This window comes from Thamnophis sirtalis, unplaced genomic scaffold (assembly GCF_051295495.1).
Source record: "Thamnophis sirtalis isolate CommonGarterSnake01/CBP01778 unplaced genomic scaffold, rThaSir2_p1.2 scaffold_3, whole genome shotgun sequence".
Taxonomy (NCBI): domain Eukaryota; kingdom Metazoa; phylum Chordata; class Lepidosauria; order Squamata; family Natricidae; genus Thamnophis; species Thamnophis sirtalis.
This window is the reverse complement of record NW_028261383.1, coordinates 151,077,823-151,097,939: the sequence shown is the minus strand read 5'-3', so window position 1 is coordinate 151,097,939 and position 20,117 is coordinate 151,077,823. Positions and strand designations below refer to the sequence as shown.

Sequence of the window (20,117 nt, the reverse complement as noted above, 5' to 3'; positions counted from 1 at the left end):
CCCAGCTCTGAATGAAAGTTATGATTGGTGCATATTGATTATTTTAAAAAATCACTTATCTGCATAGATTAATATCACAATTCATAAACAGGAAAGGGGATCACAATTTTTTGAACAACCCCTTTTTAGAGATCTATTTTCACCTACATTATAAGTCACCAAGTTAAACACAGTTGTTTTAACTGTTTAACACATAATAACCTCTTGGGTATTTTGACAATTCCCTTGCTTTTGCAGTTTGAGGTAGCTAGCAAAAAAGGGGGGGAAGGCTCTGTTAGCATGTATGAATTATCTTTTTCAACTACTATATATATATCTTCTTTGTATAGCAATACCACTTAGATTTATATACTGCTTTACAGTGCTTTACAGCCCTCTCTAAGTGGTATAGTGATTGTAATGTGGTTTTAATTAATTCTTTACCACTCAGAGTCACTTGCTTGCAATGGGCCACCATATAAATGAAATAAGTCAGTAAATCAGTACCAAGAAAGGTCATAAAATGGGGCAGAACTCACTTAACAACTGTCTTGCTTAGCAAGAAATTTGGGTTCAGTCAAGGACTACCTATAGTGGAGCTTCCTTTTATGTATCCTGGAACAAGATGGCTCCAAGCCAATATATAGATTGCTAATTTTTGCTGTCTTTTGTTCTACCAAGATGGTAATTTGTTCAGATACAATTCCATACTTCATCTATCCGGTTTCCAGAATTTAACTTTCTAGCAAATATAAAAAAGCAAAGTATATGCAAATCTACTGCAAAGCAATACTCTTTTGACTTTGTAAAACCTATTTCACAGAATTCATGCTGTACATTTTTAGGGATGAGCTAAGTTCATGGATATGAGCTCTCTTTCTTCCACTATTATTCCACTGCCTGAACCCTAGCAATGAAAACACATGCCTGAATTCACAAGAGAGGAAAGGTTTTGTGACATTTTGTGGCTCCACTCTTTATTACTAATTTAAACACATTGTGCCAGGCAGGACGCGGAACAAGTATAAAGAGAATAAAGTATAAGCTGCAGAAATAATTATTTATTCCCCCTTTGTACTGACTCTCAAGAGTGGCGCTTCTTTTGGCATAAAAGGAATTATTTATTGGAATTGACAACCTGCTTGCTTTTGGGGATGTGATAAAGACTTGAAGCGGGCAATATACATGTCATTTCTAAATCCATAAAGAAAACCGGTAAATTAAAACACTGACAAGCATGTTCTTAAGCAAGGTACATAAGCATAAGTTCACTATTCTACCACTCTGAAACTCATAGCAAGAATGTTTTATTAAATAGGGGTGTTTTTCCCCAATCAGAATCAACCCCCAGTGGAGTGAATATAACCAGCCTTCTGATCAAATCACTACTGGTATGCAAGAATCTCATCTGCAGAATTCAAAAGTTATAGCTACAGACTGAAGAAACGACGTTTGTGTTAGAGAACATCTTTAAAATGAATGTATCTTTATCCCCCCCGCCTTCTTTGTATGTTTTTAGTGGCATTCAGTCCACTTCATGGACCTTCATAAATATGTATAGAGTCAGAAGAAGTTACCTATTTGATTCAATAGTACAGAGGTCGGCAACCTTAAACATGCAAAGAGCCACAAAGGTCTTAACCGGAAGCCCCTCGTTCAATTCTGGAGCCGGCTGGAAGTCCGGTTCACCCAACATAGAATCTCCTCCTAGTGCGGCATCCTTTTTCGTCTACCTGTCCTAACTGAAAGCCCTATCAATTGTGGAGCCAACCGGAGATAGGGAGCCGCAGCAGAGGGATGAAAGAGCCACATGTGGCTCCAGAGCCGTGGGTTGCTGACCCCTGCAACAGTATGACTCAGTTTAAGTCTGATTTGTTTCAGTGACTCTTCCACTGCATGCTTTCCATCCATTTTTCTTAAATCAGTAGAAAACATACTTCTGCTGCTGTATGCTATTAATAGAATAGTAACTGCTATATACTTAAAATTCAGTTTTCCCCAAATATCATTTTGAATAAACTGCATATTAACCCCAGTACAGGATCATACTAAAAATTGCTGATATTACCAGTTGTAGCTTCTAAATAACCTTCAATAGCAAACGATATAAAGCAAAGAACAGTATTCTATACCTGAGGTAAACAAGTGACCATGAGAAGAGCCCTCCCGTTCCACATACAGGTGCAATTAAGAATCTGTACAAAGGCCTTGGTGGCTACAGATGCAATTTGCTCTTTAAGAGGGTCCTGGAAGTCTCCCAAACTGTTGCATCTGGGAGAGTGGAACCCCATTATGAACTAGAGATGAAAAACCCTTGATCTGAATTGTCTAGTACAGCGGTCACCAACTGGTGGTCTGCGAGGAAATTTTGGTGGTCCGCAGAAAATTTTGCATTTTTTATATTGCACTAAACCAGGGGTCCTCAAACTACAGTCCCGGATAAGTGCAATGAACTCTTGTGTTGCTGCAGAGTCTCCCCCTTCGGGGTCTTTTTGTGCGGGTCAGAGGGGGGCAGAAATTCCAACTTGGGGTCTGCAACAGAAAAATGGAGGAAAAAATAAAAACACTAGAAAATAATTGTCTTACCTTCCAACTCCTCTGGTTCATAATGAATGTTAATAGCGTTGCTGGTGCTTCCCAAATCAACAACCACATCATCCTCAGGCCTCTGTTGGAAAGATACACAAGGAATATCGCATAAATGTATCACGATGGTTTCCCCTTTAAACACAGAGAGAAAGGGTGAGAGAGGAAGAGAGGAGGTGGGGAGAGAGAGGGAGGGAGAGGGAGAGAGACTGCTTGAGCTTTGTCTGCTGGTGAATACTCCTTTGTGGTATTGTACCTCCCAATATAATGGACTTGGTCTCTCTGGCATGGATAGACTTCAGAATCTTGTACAACAGACAGACTGACAGCATATCATGACAATTCTTTATGATAACATGAATTGTGCAAGACACAGCCTTACTTCTTTTACACATTTTTCTTTGTTTTATATTGTTCAAAGTTCAGTTAGTAGCATAGGAGAATCAGTTTCATTTTCAGAATGGAGTAGAAGCAACATTTTATTACCAGGGTGGATAAAAATCAATGATTTTTTATTATTTTAAAAAAACAGATTTTTTTTTAGTTTAAATCAGATTTTTTAATTTAAATCAGATTTTAAATTTATTTTAATAAATTGCTTTTGGAGTAAAAATCTATCCAAAGATTGTTTTCTATTTAAGATACATTAATAATTCAGTTTATTCAGCATGAAATGGAGCTTAGTTTATGTAGCATGAGGCTGTATATTCTGCAATTTTGGGACTGTCGGTGAGTCAACAGCAGGTCAGAGGAGAAGCCGCTGCGGAAAAGAGATGACAGTTGCTTTTTAAAAATTATGATTGAATTCGAGTTGATTTAAATCAAGCCGTGTTTAATACCATGTTTCACTGAAAATAAGACAGGGTCTTATTTTCTTTTGCCCCATGAAATATGGCCTTGGGCTTATTATAGGGGAGGGCTTATTATTTTCTGGGGCAGGTGAGAAGCAAGGCGCGCCTTTTACCTTTCCAGCTCCCTCGCGTTCCTCGCCATTGTGCTCAGGGAAGCAGCTGGTAAAAAAAACCCTTCTCGCGAGTTCAATCAAACATCATGAAGTCCTGAGAATGGTTTTTTTTTTAACCAGGGGCTTCCCTGGACACAATGGCAAGGAACACGATGGAGCTGGAAAGGTAAGAAGCGTGCCTCGTGGCCCAATACTGCCCACCTCGCCCCAATGGTAAAGGCAGCCTGCCTGATTCCCTTCCCCGTTGTCCCTTTAACGAGGGGTGACAGGTGGGGGGGGGAGAAGTGAGGCGTGTCTCTTACCTTTCCAGCTCCATTGCATTCCTTGCCTGGGCGAAAGGGTGAGGAACACGATGGAGCTGGAAAGGTAAGAGGCACGTCTCGCTTCTCCACCCCCATCTGCCACCCCTCACTAAAGGGACGGCATGGAAGGGAACCAGGCAGGCTGCCTTTACCATTGGGGTAGGCGGTGTTTTTTTGCATAAGAAGGAACAGGTGGGAGGGGGTGATCGCATTGCTGGCCTTCTGCTGTTTTTGCCGCAGGCTCTTTTTGAGTGGAAGGGGAGGGCGGGGGTGTGTGGAAGCACTTTGCTCGAATAGCATTCTTCAAAATAAAAAAGGTCTTCTGCAGTCACAACATAAGCCTAAGATTGAAAATCAGGCTTCTTGGATGTTATATCTTTTCTATCCTGCTCTACGGAGTAGAAAGTTGGTCTCTGACAGAAAGCCACTTGAAGAGACTAGAAGCATTTGAAATGTGGATTTACAGACGGCTGCTATGTATAAGCTGGGTTGACAAAATCAGAAATGAGGTGGTGATAAGCCGTCTGGGAAAGCCAAGGGAACTCATCAAAACCATAAAACAGTGAAAGGTAGAATATTTCAGACATGTGATGCGACACACGAGAAAATACGGCATCCTTCACTTAATCCTCCAGGGAAGATTGAAGGCAAACGAGATCCAGGCAGAAGAACAATACCATGGCTTCAAAATCTAAGGGACTGGTTTAGACAAAACTCAGCACCACTTTTTTGTGTGTTGTTGATAAAAATAGGATCCCCAACATCCGATGATGACAGATATGGCACAAGAAGGAGAAGGAGAAAGAAGGGCTCTGACATGGCATCGGAGGTGCAGTCTTAAATTACCACAGAACTCTGGGAACTGAGGAAAGTGAACTGAATGAAAACATGTAAAGATTAGCATCTAAGATGGATATAGACAGTCCTGGCAATTGATTAGCTGTTTGTTTTAGAAAAAAAATGCATTGGCAACTGGTAATTCTACTGTGCAATGTTAAACTGCTGAAACTTTATTTTGTTTCTGTGATTGCAGCAAATATTTTAAACATAGCATGGTATGAACTGGAAGATGGTACTGAAGACAAAGAGCTGGCTGGATTGTGGGAGAAAGTTTACAGTATATTTTGTAGGGCTTGAACATGACAGAAGAGAACAAGTTTTACCAGCCAGAAAGAAAGCCAACTGTTGGCTTGATTGACAGAGAAACTGTTAGCCAATATCTTTAAGCAATCCCATATACCTGGTTAAAAGTATTTAAAACCACAAAAGAGTACCCATAACAAAGTAAGAAATATATTTGTTTGTCTTCACCTTTCTTATTTTTATAAATAACTCAAGGCGGTGAACATTCCCAATACACTTTCCCTCCTCCTATTTTCCTCAACACAACCACCCTATGAGATGACTTGGGCTGAAAGTGAGTGGCTGGCCCAGCTGGCTTTCATACCTACAGTAAACTGGGACTAGAATTCAAAGACTTCTGATTTCTAGTCTGATGCTTTAACCTTTTTCTCCTCGCGTGCCGACAGTACACAGACACACACCGCCCCGTTTTAGGCCTAGCAGGCCTCCCTGAAGCCTCCTAAAACCAAACCCCTCACCTCTCATACATGCATGCGCCCCCACCCATGCACATGCATGCACCCCCACCCCCTGCGCATGCGCACACATCTCCCTCATGCACAGCAGAGACTTAAATATCAGCTGGCCGGCAGGAGGCGCCCGCGCATGTGTGGTGGAGCTAAGCTGGGTGATGGCTCGCCTGCCCGCAGAGGGGGCTCCATGTGCCACCTGTGGCACACGTGTCATAGGTTTATCATCACAGCACTAGACCAAACTGGCTCAAATCTTGCAGTTTGCATCTATATTTTTCAAAGATATATATTTAGAGAAACTTTTAGGTCCCTATTTAGTAAAAGGAAAAAATACCTCAGAATATGACTTAGGTAGTCTTTTCTGCTTATCGGTAAAAGCAGCCAAGAAAATGTGGGAGAGCTGTAGGTAACCTTACATAACCTTGCTGAGGAATGCACTTAGATGGTGGCCTCTTAGAGGGAAAAGTCTAAAGTGATATTTGCACTGTTTTCTATCAGATCCTGAGAACCTGTAAGTCACTTGTTTGAATGTTGTTTCTGCTATTTCATCAAGACACAACTCACTAAAATACCATAAAGGCTGAGATTCCGAAAAACATGCAGGAATTCTCATTGTCAAACTTAAAAAAAGAAATTCATGAGACTTAGCTTAGCAATGAGGAATCTTTTTTTCCTGGCAAATAAATGGGAAATGACAACACATAAATGATCCTCTTGGTTTAAAGTACTAACCCATTGCTGCTTATGCCTCGTATTTATTAAAATTTTAATAGTCCTTCAAAGGGAAAGAAAAACCACTCAATAAAAGCGGCCTTTTCTTTTTATTTCTCTCCTCAACCTAGAAACATAAATTATGCATGTCCATCTCATATAGCTCTGCTGAAAGCAGATATTCCCCAAAGAAAACCAAAACATTTTCTCATCAATGGGCCATTACAAGATGAAGCCAAATTCCAATATAAAAACAAAATGCAATTCTGTCTCTAACCAGATTATTCCATAAATAGAACTCCAGTTGGGTTCTTAAATTTACCTCATATCAGCAATTGAATGGTCATCAGTCAAGTTTAAATGCTTAGGGTTTTTTAAAAGTTCCTCTACAATTACTTGTAGTTCCTCCATCAATATTGGAGATGATCTGTGCATAACGGAAAACCAGGATTTGGGATTTAATTAATCTGATTGGGTTTAAATGATCCTGCAAACCATCTTTTAAGCAACAAGTGCTACCTTATGTTTAGGCCAGATATGGTATTCAGCCAGTTCTGACCAGTTCTGGAGTACCAGTAGCGGAAAGTTTGATTAATTTGGAGAACAGGCAAATACCACCGCTGACTGGACTCACCTCCAATCTATTCGCTGCCTCCCGGGTCCCAGCTGATAAAAAAAAATTAAATTTAAGTAAAAAAATTTTGAATCCCACCACTGGTTTAGGCCAAAAAGCACCATGATTTGTTTTAACCACAACTTCAAATATCCTGTCTGAATCTGAAATCCTGTCGTATTCCAGATGTGTTTTTGTTGCATGCATCCTCCCAACTCAACAAAAGCAACATAAAGGCTTAACTCAAAAAGGATAACAAAATGGAAGGAAACCTTTAAAAGTAAATGAATCTACAGCATCCATTAATTTCTTTTGACAATCATCCTTCTTAGAGGCCAGCATAGTTATGAGGTTGCACTTCTGTTTTGCCCTTATTTCAATTACACCCATAGTTCATAACTCTAACATTTTACATTTTCCTAATCATCCAATTAATCAATGCCTATTTACCCATAGGCATTAAGTCAGTTTCTAAAACACGTTAGTTTGGAAATATTTTTAATGTCACTGGCAACTTACAATTTTTAAATTGTTACTCTTTCTGCTTATCTCATATTAATGAAAGTTGTATTTTATTTTATAATTTTCATTTGTAAGTAGTACTTTGATTTTTAATAAATTCTTACTCAGGTGGCCATGTTTATTAATTTATAAAGGAGAATTTTGTTCCTAAAGCTGTGAAAGGAGAGACTCTAAAGCCATCCTCTGCATGGAAGATAGTTTGGTCCAAGAATAATCTGAAGGGGAAATACTTCTGAATATGTTGCCTAGAAAACTGCAGGGACTTGTTCAGGCAGTCACCAAGACACCAAAATATCAATAAAATACTTATGATGCTTCCACACTAAAGGTTCCCTGTGAGACCAATAAAAAATATTATGAAGCTATCCCTTCTTTATCTTTTCAAAGATATACTAACAATAACTGGATTCACTTTTAAATATGTTTTAGCAGATACAAATATTGCACACAGTTCATTCTCATTTGTGATCATTCTGTTCTATTAAGTTGGTGCAAACACTGAATTAGCAAATACTAAACCATAGTTCCTAGGGGAAATAGAGGATAGTTGTTTACAGAGTAAAACCTGAAATAAGAAGGCAGAGCATTGCCTTACAGAATTTAGAACGTAGAGTAACAGAGTTGAGGGGGGGGGACCTTGGAGGTCTTCTATAAATTCTCTTCTTGAAAACCTGCAATGATGAAACCCACACAGTTTCTGGAGGAAAGCCATTCTACTGGTTGTTAATTGTTAATAGCTTAGATCTCTCTTTAATATTGTTCAACCCATTACTCCTTGTCCTGCCTTCAGGTCCTTTGGGAAACAGATCAACTCCCTCTTCTCTGAGAGCACTCTTCAACCTGAGTTGGGAATCTGTCTGTCAGGTTAATCCATTGTTTGGCCACTCTGTGCATGTTTGGGAATGATTGAAAGGATCATGACGAGTATCAATTTAGGAGTTATAAATAAATTTTAGCAAGTAAGCAATTTGCAAATACAAAAAATCAGTGAATAAAATGAGAACCAACTGTATACATATACAAAAAGGTTAAGAAGAAACTAGTGAAGTAAGAAGAAAAACGGTATTGCAAAAGCAAGTCAGCATGGAGGAAAAAATCTGATGCATCATTGGAGAGAAAACTAAATTACAATTAGAGATCCAGGTTTGAATCCATTCTCAACCATGATGTTGCAATAAAATGAAGAGAGATCCCAGATTCATTATTTTACATTATCAAAGAAAAGGCAGATTATAAATCTAATAAATATGTAATTCAGAAACAAAACAGGCAATGCAAAGAATGAAGTGGTAAATCTAGGGGTTTTTTTCCCTCCAAGAATAAATGTGCTTGTTTTAATGAGGCTACTTCCTTATTCATTTCCACCAAAGTCTCTTAGATTGAAAATCCCTCAAAATCATAAGTTACACTTAAATAGTTGTTTAAATAACTGTTAATGTGACATTTACAGGTACCAGGTTTATATTGCTTATTACAACCAAATCTATGAGCAACCAAGATCAAGAAACCTTATTCTGGAAATCAAGAAGCTGTAAGAGACCCGTCAAATCCAAATTTTTAACACATGTTAACAAGAAATAGAATTAGAAATGTCATTGGGATCACATCTGCCATTCAACACTGCACAATACATGCAAGTATCAGCCTGAACTATCAACACCAGAAACTACCTTAGTGATAAATCATTTAGTGCAATTTTCCTTGGTGCCAAATCAACCTTTAATATTCCAAACACAACAGCTTCTGACCAGGAATTAAGTCAAAGAATTCTTAGTGTGGACTAGGGAGTTATTTTTTTATTATTATTGTTTGTTACATAGATTTTTCAGACTGGATGTGGCAACTGCCAACTTATCGTCCTTCCCAGGGACAGGCAGATGTTGATGTTTGATGGTGTTCAAATTTATTTGCCATCCATCTTGCAGATGAAGGCAACTTTGAGCAGCTAATTTTGCAAGTATACACACCACAACATTCAAACATTAGCAGAATTAAGGTGAATTCCTTCTCCATGTTCCAAGAACTTGAACAGAAAGTTTCAATAATCTTACTAAAATTACAGACTGTACACATTTATAAGCCACAGCTGGTATTAAACTGAGCATATCTTTTATAAAGAATGGGCTTCTGTGGTACAGCACAGGCAATTGCACCCAGGACCAGGACCACACATGTATTCTATTCTACTGCAAAAATACAGGCAAAGTTCACTAGAGAGAGGGGGGGGGAGGGAGGGAGGGGGAAGGAGGGAGGGAGGGAGGGGGAAGGAGGGAGGGAGGGAGGGGGAAGGAGGGAGGGAGGGAGAGAGAGAGAGAGAGAGAGACTGACTGACTGACTGACTGACTGACTGACTGACTGACTGACTGACTGACTGACTGACTGACTTGCTCCATTGTGGTACTTTCCCCCAAGCAGGACTCCAAAGTCTATTTATAAATCCTACTGAAGTGGGAAATAATTCGTTTTTTGCTGAACAGCACAGACACAGAATACATTATTTATCTCCTATTGTTTTCTCAGCATGCTCTACATTCTGTCACAGAAGCATCCAGTCTGGAAGCAAGTTTGGAAGCAGTATGGGGAATTCAAGGACAGCTATTCCCGACATCCATCACTATTGGCCATAATGACTGAGGTTGCTGGAGCTACAGTATTATTCAGCAAGAGCTGCAGGCCACAGATTTCCTCCTAAAAAAACTTCAGATTTCGATGCTGCCTTTTGTTCAGGAGAGCAAACAATACAGAGCACCGCCTTCCTCCCATTTTTCAACGTAACAACACACCCGCAAGGTAGATTGGACTGAACGTAACTGGACCAAGCTCACCCAGTCAATTTCCATGGCTAAGGGAGAGCTTGAACCAGAGTCAATCCAGCACCATAACCACTATTCCATGCCCATATAATTTCATACTATGAAGGACAATTGTATGTTTTTAAAAAGCTCTGGTCCATAAAGTGTGTTAAGACAGTGAGTCCCCAACCTTTTTTGCCACCAGGTGCCAGCTTCATGGAAGACAATTTTCACAGATCGGGAGGGGAATGGTTTTGTGTGCTACCTAGATCCTGCACATGCACAGATGAAGCTTCACTCGCTTGCCCAGCCCAATTCCTAACAGGCCACAGACCAGTACTAGCCCACAGCCCAGAGGTTGGGGACTGCTGGTTTAAGAAATCTAGCAAACAAATCATACATGACTATAGACTCTGTTTTTAATAGTGTTCAGTCTTTGGATGTTTTATTTTACTTGCAGAAAAATTTGAAAATTGCTTCCCTAGGCTATGCAGGCAAAAGAGTTTATGGTTCCATTCCTATGTTACAGAGCAAGCAAAAAATTATTGTAGCTCAGTCATGGAATCAAGAATCATTCTGACTGTGCTTAATAAAACTTACTCTTTGAAAAATGAATGATCCTGAAGATACAGGTACAGGATTGTCCTGAAAATATCACAGGTAATTTTGTATTTCTTAATGCTACATGACCAAAGATTTACTATTCCCACAGAGGCTTTGAAGAAAAACACATTTAAAAAAAAATCCTGAAAGGTCTTACGTCAAATCAAACGTGTTGCTACAGAATTGAACTTACTGGCTGTGTAATTTAGCAGCCAGTTTATTACTGCAATCACTGTTGACTTTCCATTTCCTAATTACTTCTAAAGCATTTCCAAATACTATTTATTCTGTCTTAGCAACAGCTTTTCTGTAGGTTGTCTCTGGCAAGATTTACAAGCAACCCAAAAAGCAAGGAGAAATGCCATACATATATTAGGTTATGTATCACCAACAGATCTAAAAATAGGCCTCAACACAATGACTAGATCCCTAAAGTTCCCGTAGTATCTAGGCCCACCTCTATGACCTCCAAGTCATTTGAGCAACAACTTCCAGCCTTCCTCACCATCTGGGACTACTGGGAGCAGAGGCCACAATTTCCAGCCCCTGGAACTGAAGAGCAGAAGCTGGAGGATATATCTTGCCCTGCAGAGGGGAGTGGACAAGCGGTATCTCCACAAACTTGTTTTATCCTTCAAGGCATAAGTCTTTCTAGTAGAGTTAAGGGGGAAATGGCTGTGGAGGAGCCGGCTGGTGAGATAATTGCAGGCACCTGTGCTAACTTTTCTCCCATCTTGTTTGAGCTTCCCCACCCCACTTCACCCAACATCAGCAGAATTGTTTATGAAAAGGTTAGCCTTGAAGCTGGTGGGAAAGAAGGGAAGAGAGATGAGGAAACTGGTGTTTTTGAAGTACAATAGCAGCAGCAAAGCAGCCAAATAAAAAGGATTCCCTTTCCTCCCCCACCACCCCCAGAGAGTGAAAGCCAAGCCCAATGCTGACAAAATGCCAATGTTTTATCTGCTGCTCATTAATAAAGAAGAAAATAACAATGGAAGTGATCCTAAAAGGGCAGGGAGGAAACAGATCAGGCGCTGAAAGCGTTGAAATACTGTTAGTATTTAAAAAATTAAAAATTTAGTTTAGTTAGTATTTAGCTAGTATTAGTTAGTATTATAGTACAATTTAGTATTATAGTAAACTACTGTAAAATACACATTGGTGATGATACTATAGCACAGTAACAGTAGAAATAGTATACTCGTTGTAGAAGTAGTATAATATAGCATAGAAGTACATGGGAAGGAGAGTGTGGGTGGATGTGGGAGCTCCAGAGATGTAGAGAAGATAAGTGAGCAATTGGTGATAGCAGAAGGGAAGGGGGGGGGCTGATGAGTGGGGAAAGCAGCCCCAAGGCCTGAGGGGCAGGAAGCATGGCATAGGGTGCCTCAATAGGTAGCAGAGGCCTCCAGCAGGCAAGCCTCTGCCTGTGCTAGGCCTCCCATTGCAAGACACCCCATGCAGTCATGCTATGCTTAATGACCTGTGACATTGCTTAACAACCACATTTGGGAGAGGGGGGGCTCATTAAACAGGGGATCACATCACCTTGCTTATTGACGGTTACAACCTGCAACAGTAATGGGCAGCCTCCATTATGGTTGCAACTCAACTACCTATAGTGATATTTTTTTTTAGTATTAGCATTTAGCATTTTCTCTGGCACTTTTATTCCATATACACAAAAAGCTTAGGCGGAGAGTGTCATATACAGACAAACATGAGTTAATGAGTCTGAGATAAAGAGGAATGGTACTGTGTTGTGTCACATCTCTTGTATACCAAACAGGTTGGAAATATGTCAATTTCAGTGCAGTTTAGAGTAATTTCATCTTATGACTGAGAACAAACCTACTCTTAAAAAGTGATTAATAAATTTTGCCATTGACCAAGTTAACAGCAAGAATACTTATAAGGACCTTGGAAAAAAGGTATTTGATTAAAGCACTGAACTGCTAATTATTCTGTTCTCTGACAGAAGCCTCTCCATAGGCCAAAAGGATTAATTGGATTCTACCTGGAGCTCAATAGTTTACGTAACCTGGAAAGCATTAATCAAAATAAATATCCAACGTTAACACAGATGGTCTCCAAAGATGATTAATCTATTATCTATGAGTTGCTTTACCTGTAAAATTAAATTCCTGTATGATGTCATCCTTTGTCTTCAGCACGGGTGTGAAACCACAAAGAAAGAGGAATTAACTTTCTTCTAATATGATTTAGACTCCAAATTTAGATTCTAGGCTATGATCTCTCTTCATGCAAGACGCAAATACTTGGGGTCCATTCCACACACCCAACCAGCTACATGCATTTCGACCCTAACAGAAGCCAGTTTCAGAACTTACTTATTTCTTCAGGATGTCTTTTAGACAATTTGAATTATAGATTGCTAGGTGGGGGAGGGAAAACAGTTGTATAATAAAGATACTGCTTTGACTGGATTTTCTCCCTTTCCTAGGGCCACATGACTATCATTACTATGACAGCATGGAACACAGCAACAGAAACGTTCCAAATGGATTGGTCAAGACACCTATCCTTCCATCCCACCCCACTACATACATTCCTAGAGAGAGAAAAACACTCCCCATTATTTTCTTCAAAGGGAATACTGGTATAAAATACAATGGGGTTCCTCGCATTTTCTACTTGGTAAGAAAGCTGCATTTTTTCTCTGTGATACAAATACTTCTAGCATTAATAAGGAGCCATAACCACCACCGTTACACTCTAAGAATTGTACTCAACTCCAGCTGACCTTAATGGCTCGCTAAAAGAATGCAAATAACCAGCTCAGTGGTGGGATTCAATTTTTTTTACTACTGGTGCTTTGGGCTTTGTTTGGTGGGTGTGGCTTGGTGGGCATGGCTTGGGCGTAGCAGGGGAAGGATACTGCAAAATTCCCATTCCCACCTCACTCCAGAGGAATGATACTGTAAAATCTCCATTCCCATCCCACTCCAGGGGAAGGATACTGCAAAATCTCCATTCCCATCCCACTCCAGGGGAAGGATACTGCAAAATCTCCATTCCCATCCCACTCCAGGGGAAGGATACTGCAAAATCCCCATTCCCACCCCACTCCAGAGGAATGATACTGTAAAATCTCCATTCCCATCCCACTCCAGGGGAAGGATACTGCAAAATCTCCATTCCCATCCCACTCCAGAGGAATGATACTGCAAAATCTCCATTCCCATCCCACTCCAGAGGAATGATACTGTAAAATCTCCATTCCCATCCCACTCCAGGGGAAGGATACTGCAAAATCTCCATTCCCATCCCACTCCAGGGGAAGGATACTGCAAAATCTCCATTCCCATCCCACTCCAGAGGAAGGATACTGCAAAATCTCCATCCCACCCCACTCCAGGGGAAGGATACTGCAAAATCTCCATTCCCATCCCACTCCAGGGGAAGGATACTGCAAAATCTCCATTCCCATCCCACTCCAGGGGAAGGATGCTGCAAAATCTCCATTCCCTCCCGATCAGCTGGGACTCGGAGGCAGAGAATAGATGGGGGCAGGGCCAGTCAGAGGTGGTATTTACTGGTTCTTTGAACTACTCAAAATTTCTGCTACTGGTTCTCCAGCACTAATCAGAACCGCTGAATACCACCTCTGGGCCAGCTGATTGCAACGAGTTTAAATCATTCCATTCTCCACCATCCAGTCAGAGCTGAAGAATCTTGTTGGATGAGAAGTGAAACGTCTTCAAAGGAAAACCAGAAAGTCCAGTTGCCTCTTGAAAAAGCACCTTTGGGACTGATAGATATCATACACAGGGTTACCCTTCAAGGCTACTTAGAGGTTTGGTATACAGCAGGTTCAAAGTATGGCTGTTCGTTTTCTGGCAGGTAAGAGTTTTTTATAGCTGGATTATTCAAGAGCTTATTTCTCATCTACATTTATTACTCAAAGTCTAATACGGCTGAGTGCCAGTTTCACTGAAAGCCATACATAGAATTTATCTGTCCTGTATGGCTTAATCAAGAACACTCAAGTTGGTAAAAGTATAAAAGCCCAAAGCAGACCTTCTCAACCATGGTCCTATCAATGGAAGAACTTGCTTCCTCTACAATAGTACGTTTCTTTCACTCGAAAAGTCTGCTAAGCAGATCTTTTTCATATGACCCCTAAGGCATAAGTTGTCAAATAATTTGGGAGTAGTGGTAGTTATCCAAGTTCTCATGTTGATTTACTGTTAATTGATGCATGAGGCATATCCCATAATAGTATGGCATTGTATGTATTGAGCTATGAGGTACCTTAAGTCAATCAAGGAAGTGGTATATAAACAATTAATTTTCATATATTCAAAATATTTTTTCAAAATCCCCATTACCTCTCCATTCCTGGGGAAAGGTTACTGCAAAATCCTCATTCCCTCCCCAGCCCACTAACCTGCTTTCCAGCTCCATTCTCCTGTTCAGGGCAACAAAAGAAGATCAGCTGGGAGACAGCGGGGGTGGGGCCAGCCTATTTGCCAGTTCTCCAAACTACTCAAAATTTCTACTACCAGTTCTCCAGAACCTGTCAGAACTGGCTAAATACCAATTCAGGATGCAAAATTATTGTGAGAAACCCCAGGATTAATGAGCATTAATTAGAGCAAAAGTAGGTGTTTTCAAAACATTAGGGATAAATAAAATTTTGGAAATAAAATATTTCTGGATTAGTTGTAGTTGTTCTGCTGCTGGTGAAATATTGTCATTTATTACTTGGCTTTTGGTTTTTGTCATGTGAACTGAGATTTATTTTTGTATTGTAATTTTTTTATATTCTCCACTTTGGTTTTTGTACAGAAAGGAAAGTCCAGGCAAAGTTATACAATGAAAGGTGAGCATAATGATTTTTAAATCATTCCATATAATATCTTCCATATAATAAAACAAGTTATGGCTTTTTAGACTAATATTTCTCAAAATATATTATTAAATATATAATTTAGTTTATTATAGCAGGCTCAGCAAGACATATTTGCTTTACAAACATTGTTTTTTTGTATAATTTAAACATAGTTCTGCCTCTAAAATTGTAGATCACCCAGCTGGCTCTACTTTTTCCTAACGTGGGATTAGAAGTCAAAGGTATTTTGTAGATATTGTGGCTTTTTGTAAAGAGTTTAATAATGTTTTAAAGAAATAGCAAATAGCAAAGAATAATGAATGAAATTAATATCCAACATAAAATCCAGAGAAAAGTATACACAATTCAAAAGAAAATAAATTAGTACTTCTGTAAGAACCGTGACTTTCTCAGTTGTAGCTGATATTTATGCAGTTCGAATATTTACATATTTTGGAGACCTGTTTGGTCTAGTGCAGAACTAGATATTTTACAACCCCTGGGCCACATCTGGCCCGTTGGCTGTCCCTGTCAGACCTGCATGAGGTCATGCGGAAATTACGAATAAAATATAAATGAATGTGTACTGCAGGAGACAAGAGAAGAATAACAGAATAACAAAGTTAAAAGGGACCTTAGAGGTCTTCTAGTCCAACCACCTGCTCAGGCAGGAAACCCTATACCGTTTTAGGCAAATAGTTGTCCATTCTCGTCTTAAAAACTTCAACTGTTGGAGCATTCACAACTTCTGGAGGCAAGTTGTTCCACTGATTCATTATTTGAATTGTCAGGAAATTTTTCCATAGTTTTAGGTTAGAAGTCAAGTTGGGTCTGGCTCTGTGCAATCACCGTGCACTCCTTCAGTCAGCTGACAGCCACAGGAGGGCCAGGAGAGAAAGCACCTTTCTGCTTTCTGCAATGTTCACTCCTCACCTGGAGGAGCATGGGGAGGAGGCAGCAGGAACAGTCATTGTGTGAAGGGATCAGGCTTGATCACCTACCACCACTTCATTCTAAGCACAACCTTGTTAGTGAACAGGGAGAGTGTAGCCAGGAGTTATTGGTTCAGCCCTCCACAACAATCCCAGTTTCTCATGTGGCCTTAATCTAGTGGTTAAGGCCCCAGGATGAAAACCAAGGGACCAGTGATGGGATTCAAAAAATGTTACTACCAGTTCTGTGGGCGTGGCTTGGTGGGCATCGCATGGCATGGTTTTGTGGGCGTGGCAGGGGAAGGATACTGTAAAATCTCTATTCCCACCTCATTCCAGGGGGTTAAAAATCTCCATTTCCTCCAGATCAGCTGGGACTCGGGAGGCAGAGAATAGATGGGGGCGGAGCTAGTCAGAGGTGGCATTTATCGGTTCTCTGAACTATTCAAAATTTCCGCTACCGGTTCTCCAGATCTGGTCAGGATCTGCTGAATACCACCTCTTCAGGAGACTCAATTTTAGTCTTGCCTTAGGCCAGTCATTCTCTCTAATGTTAGACTCAGTCAAAAGCCAATTTCTTTCACAACTAATGAATCAACATAATCAGTAAAGAGGAGAAGGAAGAGAAGATGATTTGCATATTCAGAAAAAACACCTAATTCAGTCTGATAAATACTATCATTACATGTGTGAGCATTATGTGTCCTTCCAAATATTGCTAGATTCATTTTAACTGTATTATCCAGCATAAGCGATGATAAAGATTGCCAGGAATTATAGTTCAGTGTTCTGACCCACCCACCCCCGACCTGCAAATCACCCAGACACAGGCTTGGCTGTTTGCCACTCTTTAATCACGGCTTTATCAACTCCTTTGGCTGCAGGCCCAGACACGACTCACATGCAAGACTGAAAATCCAACAGGCACAGATACATGACAGACAGAATATTCCAATACTGTTTCAAACAGTTGTGTCTTGCAAATCACCCCTCCCCTCTTCTTTACTTATATTCTCTCTTGGGAGGGGCCAAGCCACAACCATCTGGACTTAATTATCGTCTCTGAGTCTGCCTCTGCAGCTGTTGCTTCCGTTTCTCCGCCCTTCTTTGTCTGGTGTCAGGAACAAACTGCCTTTGATCCTCCCCACTGCTCCATGCCTTAGGTGCCTCCTGGTGGCCAACCAGCCTCTCTGGTCCCTGCTCTGAGTCTGAACCGTGCCCAGGGTCCTCCACATCTTCCCAGACTCATATGGTTCCTCACTATCCGAGTCCAACAGCAGCTCAACCGGATCCTCCTGGGCCACAATAGTTCAGGAACATCAAGAACATTATTCTATACAAGTTTTTACATTCTAATCTAGAGACTATTTTACAAGCCAATATTTTGTTGTCCACATCCAACCAATTAGGAGATAAATACAATGTACTGATGAACTTAGAAAGCAAAAAATGAAAACATCTTGCTAAACAAATCTAAAATTAGGCACATAAGAATTCCTTATTTATTATTCATTTACACATATACAATGAGATGGGGCGTCATATTTTCAGTGCAAGAAGTAGTTCTCAATAAATCAATTATAGAAGCAGTGCTGACACCTGCAAAATGAGTCTGATTTACAATTGTATTAAAAATAAGCAAAATAAAGATAATTATTAAAGCATGTTTATTTTAATATGCTTTTTATTTCCCCTTGCTTTTATAAAAAGAAATACTTATAAGTTACCAGATTTTGTGACACAGTGCTCCAAAATTTGTCAGTTGATGGCTTCTGGATTGTGCTTAACAGAGTTAAGTGTTTTAACCCTGCCTCTAGTCTGGCTGTATATATAGCAGCTTAGATCTTTTAGTTTATTGTATTCACACAACCTCACACACAGAAACACACACAATGTCCCTCTGTGTTTTTTTATACTGTTGTGCTCCTACACTTCCTTTTATTGGCTGTATTCCTTCCCTGTATCTTCCCTATACCCGTAATGAAAATTGATTTTACTAAAAGCCAAAAATATACCGTTTCTGCAAAAATAAGACCTCCCCGGGTAATAAGCCAAATCCAGTTTTTGAGCGCTTGTGCTAAAATAAGCCCTCCCCCAAAAAATAAGCCCACCCTGAAAATATTGCAACACACCTGCAGCCATGAGGTGACTACACTCGCCGCCTCCTGGACCTCAAAAATAATTACACCTCCTCGAAAATAAGGCCAAGGACTTTTTTTTGGGGGGGGGGGGTTCAAAGTAAAATAAAACCCTGTCTTATTTTGGGGAAAACATGGTACATTTCATATTTCTTGAATTAAGGCATTCTTGAGAAACATCCTGAATTTTTGCTAACTCTCAAATTATTATGTATACAAATAGAAATGTTGTACACATACAGTAGTTAACAAGGAATAATTCTATTTTGAAGACCTCTGAAATTCCCTTGACTATATCTCTGAACAGGTATGGAAAGACGAAAATACTTGGTCAGTTTTTATTATGAAAAAAAATCAGTCACTGGATCTTTTTTTATCAAGAGATTACCGTTATCTATCATTTAGAATGATATTTAATTGTTATTCAAACAATGAGGGTGTCAGAGAAAAATTGTCTGATCTGATGGGGAAAATATTCCAATTTTGGATACTTTTTCAAAAATCACATTCCCCTATAATCTTATTGCTATCACTGGAAGATTTAGTATCTTCCTTTAATCTTTGCATTGCACTGTCATCATATTTTCAGACTTTGTACTATTCTCCCTGCAATAAATAAGACACAGTTCATATAAAGAGAATACTGATTAATTTTTCATGTGTGGATTTCACAACACACACTCTCTCTCCTCCCATCACTGTAACCTTTCTGTGAACTGATCAAGCTGTTTCAAAATGCTTAAATTTTTCATCTTCACCCAAATTAATGGAAGAAAGATTCAGTGAAGCAATACATAGATTTTCCAATTTCTTCTGACTGGTTAGCATTTTCATTCTTCTTCATAACAAACATTGAATTTATTTGTTTGGTTTTTCATTAGGTTTATAAAATATAAACACACTGGCGGTTTAGAAAAAATAATATTCCACCAACTGTCAATTTAAATTTAAATTAAGCTATCATTAGAATTAAGTCTTCTAGAATAAGCAGCATACAAATCAAGTACACATATGAATAAATTACAATTGGTCCACAATTCCACCAAAGTATAGAATCTGGCATTGGTCATTGGGAATCTAAATTCTGTTCCAAATCAGTTTCAACTCTAGAAATGTGCTACTATAAGGACACCAGCAGTGCTAGAAAAAAGTCCAATAGAAGCTTCATTGCGTCAATGCATTTCACAATTCTATAAAACTGTATAGATACAATTTTCTTGTATTTAGTAAATGACACAGGTTGCAGTACGGCTCATTTAAAGCTTGTGGTGTAGTGTAGAATTGTTTCTGACTGTAAAAAGGTCCTAGGGTTGTATGCAAGCAGGGGAGAAACTAAAGAATCATCAGAGAATAATTAATTGATATTACCCTTTTGCATTTCAGGAAAAAGAACTATTCCTCTTTTCATCAACATCAAAACCTTTCAAAATGAAAGGAACACTGGAGGATGATTAAGTAAAGTTTAGACATTATAAAAGCTTCCAATCAATACATGGGTTTAGGTCCCAAAGCTTTTTGCACCAAC

The 20,117-nt window shown here is 39.5% G+C and overlaps 1 protein-coding gene across 1 annotated transcript in view; it reads right to left on the bottom strand.

The window, feature by feature from the left end:
- LOC106548578 (electroneutral sodium bicarbonate exchanger 1) overlaps nt 1-20,117 on the bottom strand; it is a 99,013-nt gene that overhangs the window by 60,325 nt on the left and 18,571 nt on the right. The window contains exon 2 of the mRNA XM_087710434.1: nt 2,566-2,647. Coding sequence (XP_087566560.1) covers nt 2,566-2,647 — 82 coding nt within the window. The remainder of the gene's footprint in view (nt 1-2,565; nt 2,648-20,117) is intronic.